At 35.2% G+C, this 12646-nt stretch overlaps 1 protein-coding gene across 2 annotated transcripts in view; it reads left to right on the forward strand.

Moving 5' to 3' along the window:
* The window catches only part of AK5 (adenylate kinase 5), an 84470-nt gene that overhangs the window by 11291 nt on the left and 60533 nt on the right, over nucleotides 1–12646 (forward strand). For both annotated transcript variants that reach the window (XM_052665924.1, XM_052665923.1), the window contains one exon: nucleotides 9274–9465. In XM_052665924.1, coding sequence (XP_052521884.1) covers nucleotides 9274–9465 — 192 coding nt within the window. The remainder of the gene's footprint in view (nucleotides 1–9273; nucleotides 9466–12646) is intronic.

Below are 12646 nucleotides of genomic sequence, written 5' to 3' on the forward strand. Positions count from 1 at the left end.
TATCCCTTTCTTCCTCGCAGTGTGTTTTTATGATTTATAATGAGCAAGAAGCAGAATTTGTCTCATTATCCAAAACTGACAATATGAGAAATAATTAATGGAAATTTCAGGAAAGAAAGATTTGATTAAATAATAAGACTCTTTCTAATTAGAAGACCTATTAAGCCGGGAAGAAAATAGAGAAATACCACAAAATGCAAATAGACAAACCACATTATTCAGTAATTCATATACCCTATTCTTACAAAGACTTCACCTGTAGAATATTGAAATGTACTGATAAAAAGTTCTGAATAAAAATCAATCCTTATTCTCATTACCATCAGCTTACACAGGGACTAACACTTATTTTACGGATGGTCACTTTAAGACCATCCAATACACTACAGTAAGTAGCCACTTTTTAGGACCATTGCATATTTATATGCCTGAAAAAAGAACATTTTATAAGACACAAGCCATAATAAAGGTTACTTTTAGCGAACTGTCAAGAGATACTTGAAGTATCTGTATAATGTTTTCCCTTATTAAGTGATCTCTTCACTGTAGCTAATTGTTTTCATTACAATGTTCTAAAATTAAATCATATCCTTTAGAATAGTGATTTAACAGTTTTATTTGTTCTGTGAAGCAGACAAGGGTGACTATTAGTTCACCTTCATCCTTTGTGTGTACTGGGATGTATATTTATCTGTAATTCCATAAAAGCTTTAAATAAGCAAACAAACATTCATTTTACCAGGAGTACTTTCCACTGTATAGCCTTTCTCCTTTGCCCTTATTTACATAGACAGAAAAAACACTCCAAGCATATAATTAATAATACCAAAAATAAATTGCAGGGGGAGAATGTGAAGGACAAATTATTAAACCTAATGGAAGTAGAGGTGAGTAATACAGGATACTGAGAGAATAGCTTAAGTTCAAACACAGACTGAACAAATGTAAGGAGAATCAGAGGTCTGCAAACAAAGCAGGCTGCGAAAACTAAGAGTAATTACAGACCAAGCAAGCATATCTGGTCTTTATTAATCACAAGAAGTCTATATTGTTTTGTCCATATGCTTTATATAATTTTAATCTAAGCTACACAATCTCCCCTTTCTCTGCCTCTGCATATTATGGATGATGAACTGGAAGGTATAAAATCTGAACTGCTCCCAGAAACACTGTAATTCCTTGAACTCTACTTACCAAACATTTTCATATATGTTATTACATTGCTCTCACTATTAAGAAGTGTGCTGAGTTACTGCAAAGATAAACTAATTTATATTGGAAGTGGTTCAACATATTAATAGCCAGCAGAAAAGGATAAAGTTAGCTAAGGTACCTGGTTTCTTTTGCAAGCACACATAGAATCTAACTGTGCTACATCTGCAGATAGCTTTAAAATAAATTATCTATGCTATAATAACTCTGTTGGTTTTATGGCTGACATAGATGTTACTGAGACCTGACATCATTTTAGTTTTCCTTATCTCTTTATTTTGTGAAAAAGTTAAATGAATACACATATGTCTGAACTCTGGTTAATATACCTGTCCTGTATAACATATGGTACAGGAATACACAATATTAGAAAACTCTTGCATGTTTTTATCCCATTATCTAATCCAGAAGCTAAACCCTTCTCTAGTAAAAATGTTAGTAAACAAGCCAAAGCATACCAGCTATGCTAACATTCCCAGAGATAAGCATCGTTAACAAAAAATTACGACTTCTTTCTTATTATGTTGCTAGGCTCTGATGTGGACAGTAAGTACTCAAAGTGTTGCTAGGCAGAACTGTATTAAAACGCATCACATATCAGTGAATAAAGTGCCTAAGATAAGTCTGTGTATCATTCGCAGCACTCACAGAATCACAGTATTTCTCTTCCTGCTCAGACCTCAAAGCCAGAAGGAACTCACTCTGTTTCCAAGCAGTGTTGTCAATATGGAGCAAGTGGATGAAAAGCACTTTACAGATATGAGGAATTGTAAATTAGATTGAATTTACAATTGTAAATTGTAAATTCAAACTTTTTTTGTTATTATTTTGAACATTGTAATATCACTGTTCCTGTCACCCATATGTTTTGAGCAGGGAAGAAGTCTTAAGATGTCATCAATGATATTTGCAGATTTTCATCAGTGCTTCCAGGCCAGCACAACTCTGCCATTCTGGTCAGTTAGTTACACCACCTTAATTTCTTAATGTTCAATTATTCATTTCAACTTGTCAGACCTCATAGCCATGAGAATTGGAGAAGTTGGTCAGTTTTCTGGGAACTTCTTACTGGAGTTGAAGTAAAGCCTATATTTTTTCTTTTTTATTCTGCCTTTGAAGACTGCAGGAGTTGGACTTGGTGATGCTTATGGGTCCCTTCCTACTCAGAATATTCTATGACTTCCCCTCAGTCCCATGATTATGAGAATTTCAGCTCTCACTATAAAGCAAACTAAGTTTCAAGTACTCGTGGTTACAGAGAAAAAAATGAAGAGATGAATTTTAATAGATTAAAAGCAAACAGAACTTCCAGTTTATATACTTATTTTAAATATCTGATTATTTCTGGAACTTGGTCATTTTAAAATTCCTTCTGATTGGCAGTATGCTGCTTCAATACTAGTTTATTTAGCTTTTCAGTCACAGACATATAGTAACCCTAAAGCAGAAATTCCTAAGGTATCCTTTATCTCTGCTGAGTGCAAACACAAGAAAGGTGCTTAGATTCAAAGCACGCTTTCAAAAATACCAAGGAGCAAATGGTTTACTTACCATTAACCTGTCAGTTTGAAATTCAGCAAGTCACCTAGAGTACCAGCATGCTCAAGCATTCTAAATATCTTCATCTCCACTAACACTGCAATGAAATGCTCTGACTGCTGTACTGAACTCAAATGGCTTGTGAAGAAGAAACTGCAGTTTGACTTTGTGTGCAGTCCCTCACTCACCTGGCAATACGTTCTTACCCTTCCCAGGAGAAACAATTTACCATGTTATTATTTACCAGTTAATTTCACTTACTGCTTTGGGATTTTTTTCCCCTCCTCCCTTTTTCAGTTATTTATGCTTAACTTTCCTTCTGATTTCAGCAACTGCCTTACTAATATTAACACTTTCAATTTCATTAAGTACTGATGAAGTTTGTTTAAAATACTTTGTTTCATTAATTGTGAAATGAAATGGGGAACAATTATTAGAATTAATGGATAGTCATTAATGAATATCATTTAACTCCTTAATAAAGAGATTAATTTCTATAAGAATGTACTCTTAGAAATATTTTTGTTTCGTATGGCTTGGGTGACAAGGACATATTTGAAGATGTAAAATGTTAAAATTTACTACTTCTGTTACTTAAATTATCTGATTATTAGTTTAAAATGTCCTCAAGTATATTGTTCATAAATGTACTATGTCTACAAAGAATAACTAGTTCATCTCAGCTGCAATTCAAGTTTACTTTTTATCTCCCAGATACATTCCTTATGAAAAATACTGTGTAAATTAATTGTGCTAAAGTAAAGCAGGCCATGCAGAAGGGACAGTATTGGTTGTTGAGGAAGAGCTGACCTCCTCTCGTAGTGCCAAGAAAACAGTCTGATGCTTAAACCTCCAAGGAGAAGTGATGCCTGCAGTCCCTTCATAAGCTTGACAGGTGTTAATGGCCAACTCTCCTATGGCAATCTGACTGATAAGATCATAGTCCACAAAGAGCTTCCCATGGAAAACCTGCTCCATCAATAATTTGAACTCCAGAACAACTAATAAAATGAATGCAATCCTTCTGATAATCCACTGAAGGGGAAAGAATCTATTCTTTGCAATAGTAAAGAACACAGTGACAGTATTCTTGTTACGGTAAAGCTATTTCTCTGTGCCACTGTCTTTGTATACTCTTCATTTCATTCCTTCCTTAGTGTCTATCTCCCTTCCCCCACGTTTCCACTCTACTGTCCTAGTCTGAGAAGCTTCACAGATACAGTCTGTGATGATCAATATATATAACCAGTCATTTGTATGAGTAGCAGCAATATACTACAACGTAAGGTCGCATTATTATGTTTCTCTCATAAATTCTCATTAGCCCTGTGAGTTATAAATTGCTTTTTTAAAGTCAAGCAAGAGCAGGAAGCCTGTAGAATGGCCTTATCATTGTCTGTCTTCTCCCTGGGTAGATAAAGCACTCTCTTGAGAAAGACAAGCAATGATTCAAGTTTCTGCTGGGTAAGACCTCATGTTTTCTCTTTTTCTGTGCAAAGACTTTTCCCTGCCTTCCAAAGGAAAGCTCATCCATTGCTGATCCTTACCTCTCAGGAAATAACCTAACAGTCTGTGTTCAGAAAAGCTTAAGATGCCTGCTGAGAATTCTGAACTTGAGGTCTGTGTAGGCTTCTTTGTAGAAGTACTGTATTTACAACTAGGGATTTCAACTGGTTAGCTCTTCAACACAGGGAAATATCTGTATTAGTCCTCTCAAAAGGCACCTGGCTCTCTTAATCAATTACCAATTAGCCTTATCACCTAGTCTGGGAAATTTGCTGGAAGCTTATTGTCAGGCAACATGACTATGGTTCAGAAGCATTTGCCAGAAAGAATCCTATCTCTAGAATTCATTCTTTGACAAGAAGATTCATGATTTTACTTTTCTAAAACATGAAGAAACTATGTAGACTGGTAACCCAGCAGAGATGGAACTGTAAAATCAAATCAGTAATTAGAAGTGAGAGCATCCTTAAAATTGGCATAAATGTACTTGCTAGGAACTTTCACCAATTGAAATGAAATGCACGGCTGAATTAATGATGATTTTTCATGAGCTGTACATTAAGTTTCTCATGAGTGTCTAATGGAACATACCAGGAATTAACAAGCAAAGTATTTTTATCTCTTGCCTAATGAGAAACAACAACAGAGTGTAATCATCTAATTTCTAGCAAACAACCACTTTACTTTCACTAACAAGAGAAGTAGAAAATATCCCAAGAGAAACAACCTCTTTCTATTCATACTGCTTTACATCAATTACTGACTTGAATGAAATACTCTCAACTCACTCTTTGTACCACTTTAAAGAAGGAGATTTAGAACCAAAAACAGTGTGATTTACTTACTAGTAAATACTACTCTAAAAGAATGAGAGGACTGAACATTTCCTACCAGTGGTATTTTAAGTTATTGCCATATGTTCTTTGTATCAGTTAAAATTCAGAAAGTTGTGAATAACAAGAAACTTATCTGTTCTCATAAACCAAGATTTTGCCTTCTGCCAAATCCTGATTTGTAAGTAGTTAAATTTGGTTCCCCTGGATGTGAGTAACACTATCTACCTTCAGCATAAGATGAGTGTGTAAGGGGAAATCAGCATGAAGGAAAGCAGTTCTCCTACCTCTGCTGGATCTATACACAGAAGACCATTTCTGTAAGCTCAGTCTAAGAATAAACCTTATTGCCTAGTCAAAATACTCAACAGTGATTAATTCTGAATTAGGTTTGTTTTCACATGAGTCATAAAAAGTACTTTGTTAGGAAAAAAAAGGAAAAAAGAAGTAGTTTTATCCTCTTATTTATAGAGAGCTAGCTGTACTACCAGAGAAGTAAGCTCAGATGTTCATATATTCACACTACTCTGTTATATTCCACCTTATTTATAAGCATGTTTTGCAAATGGGTGCAGTTGAGGTAAATGAAAGCAGAGCATTTTATGAAAACAAAAATGAAATATCAATAGACTTTCAAGGGTTTATCCTGAAGGTTATAAATGCATGCAGGAGAAATATAGTAAATGCTGTTAAGTCTGTTTCCATACGGATATAGAAATTACTATTTCATGCATCAAAAACCAAGCAGAGATGTGTTTTTTAAATGATTTCCAGCTATTTTCTGATGAGGAAGATGAGTATTCTACAAGCCAGAGGAATTCATGAAGGCATCGCATAATCAGACTCTATTTTGTATTCCTATCTCAAATGGGCTTGAATTACCTTTTTTTTTCCACTTCCAAAAAAGTTTTGGACAATATTTCATTTAAACTAGGCTTTATGAACTAAGCCATTGCTCTTGGTGACATTTTATTTCAGTGAATGAAATGTATTTCAAACTACAAAAGCCAGACTGTCAGAATAAATAGTTTTAGTTCTTGGGATTCTGGTACTGCCTTTTCTATTGTTACTGTCACTGATCAGAAAATTAAGAACAATGCTTAGTTCCTGTAGAGAACTTTCCATTTTAAAAAGCGATACGGAATAATTAAAGCCTAATTAATTAATTTTCCACAGCAATTACTATGTTGCACCTCATTATTATCTTCATTTTACAATTAGAAACTTTGAAAAATAGGCCCAGCGTATGCTTTCCCATTTTCTTAGAAAAGAACTGTCTGCTGCCTTCTGTCTTCTTTGCTGGATTTAAGCAAATGAGAACTGACACAGCTGATGGGTCACGATGACTTTCAGATCCTTCCCTCACTGTGAGGTTGCAATTACTCAGCCACGGTTTCTTTAAAGAACTGAGGCTGCCTGTGGAAAGCTGCAGTCTCAGGTTTGTATCAAAGAAGAGGCCTTTTTTTCTTTGTCTCTTTTTCTTTTAGGGGTAGTTATTTAACAGGAGATCTATTTATTCTAAGTCCTGTGTGTAAGGTTTGGTGCTGTATGAGAAGTTATATGATAAGCAAGACCTTAGGTTGTACACCAGAGGAGGTCCAATAGACTTCATAGAGCTGAGTGTGTGGAAGGTGCCTGGGAGTAAGTGTTGAAAGTGGGAAGAAGGCCAGCTACAGCTTGAAGCTACAAGCTTCAACTGAATATTTCTTACCATCTTTTCTCATGGCTGTTGGAATCTGCCAAAATGGAAATACTAAATAAAGCTCTTCACTTTAATAAGTCCATGTTGCATGAAAGTCTAACACGAAAGCTTACTTTCGTAGTCTTCCACATGAATAATTGTATACCCCTAAAGCTACTGCGTGGTAATAAGATTAACTGTCATTAATTAATTCATCCCATAAAAGGATGAAATAACCTGTCAATTAAAACAGGCTAAAAAGACAGGGAAATCATTTATTTATTTTTAAAAGTTGAAGTACCTGTTTTGGAAGTAGGACACAGCTTCTCTCTCAGTCACAATGATTTAAAAAAGAAAAATCAAAGTTCAAGGTTGGTTGTTCCAAAATCTGATGTATACTCAGAAAAAAATATGAGATTTCTATTTTGGGGTTTAGGTTTTAGTTTCTGTCCCCTTGTCTCCAATCATCCACAATGTGAATAAAATATAAATTCATTTTCTTTGAGATCTCATTTAGTTTTCAATAATGGTAAAGAGGCCACCATTCTACCTGCTACTGCTGCTTATCAGACTGTCTTTTGTGGTTGGAAAATAGCTCTGCTTTCTACCTCCTCCATATCCTGCTCTTTTAGTGAGCTGCTTTGCAAGCAAGAGCTAATGACCATCACTCCAATTTTGAACAGTTGTATTTGTATTTTTTTTTACTCCAGAGGAGCCTTTCTATGCCTACGCTGCCAATAGAAAAGGCCATGTACTTCTTGTCATGTCATCATGTCATTTGTTGTATTCAAATGACAGGAATCCTGCTAGTCTTGACTATTCAGTCTAGTGTATGGCTATTCTTAGGCAATTGGAGATCTCTGGATGAAGGGATCTAGATAGAAAGCATATTCAGAAACACATTTTTGTTCTGGCCGTCAACAGTAATATATTGGTAACAACTTGTGTGAAGAACATAAAGAGATGAATTCTTTAGAACACATGTAGATGTTTTGGTGATATACTTGTATACCTCAAATCAACAAAAGAACAAAGAAATTTATTCTATACATTGGAAACACCATGTGATGCATGTCTGTTTGGTGTTCTTGATCATCTACCATAATTTTTAATGTAATTAGATTATGTCATTTCAAGAATAGTAAGCTAATTTGTTTTACTAATATAAAAAAGACTTTTTTTTAGACAAGTATGGACTGCAGGAATAACTTCATGCTTGTGTGTGAGAACCAATAAACCCTTTCTAATCTGTAATGAGATTAAAATATGCACAGTACAATAGGGTTTATTTTTATCATACAGAGAATCATCATACATTTTAAAAGGCAATCTCAACGAGAAAAAGATTTTTAAGTGAGTCTTTCAAGGGATGGATATTTATTTGTAAAAACAATAAATTAGATAGAAGAACAAAATCAGATCTCATAAATGTGATCAATAAACACTTGTAAATTGTAAAATTCTTTGAATTCACATTTCTGACTGACTTCTGTTTCTTCTACTATATGTACTAAGTTGCAATGACCTCTGAAGATTGCCTGTGAACATTAAGCAGAATTACTAAGTGGGGCTGAAACAGAACTTGCCACACTGACCAAAAAGGAAAGGAGAAATTAAAATCCTCTTAACTGCCACCCAACCTCTTGAGAGGTGCACTGACTTCAGCAAAATTTACAGGAATGGAGAAAGGCTTACAGGAAAATAATATGCTATAATACTGACAGGTCCAGGCAACATTTATGTAATACTTGAACTGAATCACAGAATTGTAGGGGCTGGAAGGGACCTCTAGAGATTATCTAATCCAACCCTCCTGCCAAAGCCAGCTCTCAAGACCAGGTTGCACAGGTAGGCATCCAGGTGTGTCTTGTGTATCTCCAGAGAAGGGGACTCCACAACCCTCCTAGGGCAGCCAAACTGAAAATATGTTCTAACAAGGGAATGGTAGAATTATAAAACATTCATTAAAAAGGAAAAAGTGAGCCATACCAGAGTGCATGGAAAACTCACAGCAGATCTTGGAACAGGTCCGTTTTCCCCTAGTCCTAGGCATCTGTCAGCTCCATCATAGCTGCTGGGTTTTAAATGCTACCTTACTGAAAAGAAAACCTTCCACAAACAGAAACCATACAGTTCCCTGCAGAATAAGGGACATTTGTATTTTGCTCTTTATAAAGATCTGAATTTTAGCTAAGGGAACTTTCTGGTAATGAAAACAGCAAGTAAGGCTAAACAAGTTTTCTGGAGCAAAGTAAAAGATTTCCTTCAAAATTTTCTTTATAATTTCACATGAGACAAATAGGCAGGCCTTCAAATAAGAAAAAGTAACTCTTCCTCAAGCCTATGAATTCTTATTCTCCCCCAAAATGAAAGTACTTAATTAAGATCCACTTTATGCAAATGTTGCATAGCTGAGTCTTATCTAGTAATGGATTTGCTGAGTCCTGTTTTTTGGAGCAATCAACTTATTCACAGGCTTCTTGAATTGCTTTTTTCCTGCAGATTTGTACCCCAGATTTGGTGGTGTTCTTGGCATGTTCCAATCAGAGGCTCAAAGAACGGTTACTGAAACGTGCTGAACAGCAAGGGAGACCTGATGATAACCTGAAAGCTACTCAAAGAAGACTAATGAATTTCAAGCAAAATGCTGTTCCACTGGTTAAATATTTCCAGGAGAAAGGGCTAATTGTCACAGTAAGTCTTCTAATATGTACCTCTGAAAACTGTTGTGGTTACATTTGATTTCTTTGGTTTTCTTTTTGTTTTAAGATAGGCTAAATGACTCAAATTATGCTTTTGGTATTCATAACCGTGTTGACTGAAAGCAAACCTTTATCTTCTGACTGTAGCTATGAGGTGAAGGTCTACTTTAATACAATATGGCTTTCTTTACATTGTTGCTCTGTAGAAATCCATAACATTTTCCAACTGCTATTCTAAGAATAGTACATGAGAATCAAAGGTGTGTGCTTGTAGGTATATATAAGTATGTATGAGAGATAATATTGGCAAAGACTTATGCTGTCTTCCTAACTGTGTATTTCCAAGATGGTGATACCAGATTTAGCCATTCATTTTACACTTTCTGAAAGCGGGGAGATAAACAGCTGTGAAACCTTGAGACTGGCTTAGGCCACTATGCATTCTATGCTCTTTTATTTCACTGCAGCAGTCTCATTGTCTTTCAAATAGTTACGTAATTTCTGGATGCTTGTCTTGGGAAGTGAGGAAAGCAGAAAAAATAAATTCTAAAGGAAAGCAGATCTTAGCCTAGAGTAAGTTAGTACAGGTTGTCAAAGAAGTTAGTTTATATTTGTTGCATGGAGTTGTAAGGTCTATATAATATTTACACCTAACCTTATACACAGATATATATACACACACCATATATATAGTAACAAAATATAAATACACCAGTAACTAAAAGGTCCATAGATTATCTAATCATGATTTAAATGTGCCTTATTATGTGGTGTCCTAGAAGCTTTAACGTTTTAAGTTAAAATTTTGGTGATGAGAATGTTGGGATGTAAACAGACCACTTGGAAATTAGTAAGAATGCAGACTTCTGCAGTACTCAGTGCAAGAAAGACTACCTCTAACCACAGAACAAACCAGAAGCTGCATGCATAAATAAAGCTAGACAAGGCTAATAGAAATAGGGCTACTAAGTGCTTCTGAAGTACATAAGTGCTTAATTGTGGCAAATTCAATGAGCAGTTGACAGTAGTTGAATTAATGACAAGTTCTAAATTAGAAGCTGAGTGTTTTTGTAACAGTGTGTGGAACTTGGTAGTATATATGGTACTATAAGAGCACAGTTGGCCTCTGTTTCTTATAATAGCCTAAATAATTAAGGTATGTTCTCTTCATGGAAAATATCACAAATTCCGTATTCTGGTCAGAGTGTCTAAAATGCAAAGTCATCTAATGGTGCTGGTAGTCCTAATAATGTAATTCCTTTTGGAATTTTGGAATGAAAATCCCAAGAAATACTTCAATTGTTTTCTCCTGAGAATATCTGTTCTATTTGAGGATTGTCATTAACAGTGTAGAGGAGGACTCCAGAAGACTGGAGGCCTTGGGAGTTGCTTTAAATTATTAGGGAAGTATGTGTTCTGTAATATTTCTATAGCCTTTTCAAGTGCTTTTCCTACAGAAAGTCTGTGTAGTTCTTAAGGGAAGATGAGTCTTTTGTTGAGAAAGCATGTGGGGCATTTGGCTAGAATTGGAATTGAAACTGTAGTTCACATGTCTTATTAGAGGTGCTCCAGGGCAGCTGTTTTTCCCTTGTTGCAAAACAGGATGCAGTGGCGAAGCTAAGCCTTGGGATTTGGATGCAGTTTTATGGTCAAAAGATGAGGATATATTTTCCTGTAGATGATAAAGAATACATAAGGCATATCTCGTCTCTGTAAGATTTCATTACACATGGAAAACAGACTTTGCAGATGCTTAGGGCAGAACAAGTTGATAGGAAATAAATGAGAAAAAGGAGTACCCGGGAAAGAAGTAAAAATAGAAAATAGATTAAGAAATAGATTAAGCATGCGTACTCCAGAACAAGTAAGCAAGTAAAAATTCCTACAAAAGTGCATTTCTAAAACCATGTGACTTTGAAACAGAGGAGATATTCTAAGTCCACGGAAAAAACTACACACCTCTACAGAAAGTTTGAAACTTTAACATTAAAAAATGGTTATTTTGTTCAATTTTATTCAATTGACAGACCAGAATTATCTACTGACTTTTGACAACAGTTACTTCTATTGTGTTTGTTTTGTTGGAAATTATTTTGCCCAATGGGAAATCTATTTGTGTTTCTGCCAACTTCCTGTCCTATTCCTTTAATCAAACATCAATGGACACAACAGATGTTTTCTTACTCTGCCTCATGTTTGCTCTCACTCAAAAATCCCACTTCCTTCTTTGCTGATAAACTTGATCTTTGTTTTCATTTTGAAAAAAAAAAAAGAAAGAAATCTATAAATTTTTTCATAGCCCTTCATCAGTGGAAAAGATAGTTCTCTCAAAGCTCTAGGATCCAACCAATACCAGTAAAGGACTCATCACCTTCTCCTGGTGGAAGTCTTATATCTTCAGCTTGCCTTTACTAGTATGTATCTGTATATGTAATGCTAGCATTTCTACCTACATTTGAGACACCTGCGCAGTCTATTTCCTTACAGGAAAAGGAAGCAAGACAGATTATCACATTCACCCTTCTGATTATAATGTTGAACCTGCAAGGCATTGAAATATTTTGAGGATGAGAGCAGTGTAAGAACTTGAAAAGCATAAAATAGAATTACACTAGCCTAATTTCTGGAGGAATGAATTCTTGAGGCAAGGTCAACCAGAAAAAAAGGAAGATTGCTCCATCAGATATTTCACACTATAATTGACATATTTTGGTCAAATTAATAGAAAACCACATTCTTCTAGTTTCAGATCTTATTGGTTATGTTACTCAGGTGTAATTCTTTCCCCATATCTCCCCACCCTGCCCTTGGCCTTTGATAATATTATATAATATGTATCTTATACTTCTTTGCTGCTCTGTATGCTTTATCTTTTCAGATAAGGCATTCTGTCCCTACTCTCAGAGGCTGATCCTGTTTTCTGTTTCCAAGGAAGGAAGTGAGGGCCTAGAGTACTTCTAAGGAATGGGAAGGTATACCTGTTCCTTCTTAAAAAGTCCTTCTTTGGAACAATAAAGTTGGAATATCCAACATTTTGGATTTTAGCTCAGATTTAACACACCTGTAAATAGCATTATAATTAAGTAGAAAATATCTGATATTTTCACAACCACATATAACCTGTGTTTAAAATTCTGTTTAGCAGTGTGTCAGCAGATCTACCATCAAAACCT

This window comes from Tympanuchus pallidicinctus, unplaced genomic scaffold (genome assembly GCF_026119805.1).
Source record: "Tympanuchus pallidicinctus isolate F22 unplaced genomic scaffold, pur_lepc_1.0 scaffold7, whole genome shotgun sequence".
Classification (NCBI taxonomy): Eukaryota; Metazoa; Chordata; class Aves; order Galliformes; family Phasianidae; genus Tympanuchus; species Tympanuchus pallidicinctus.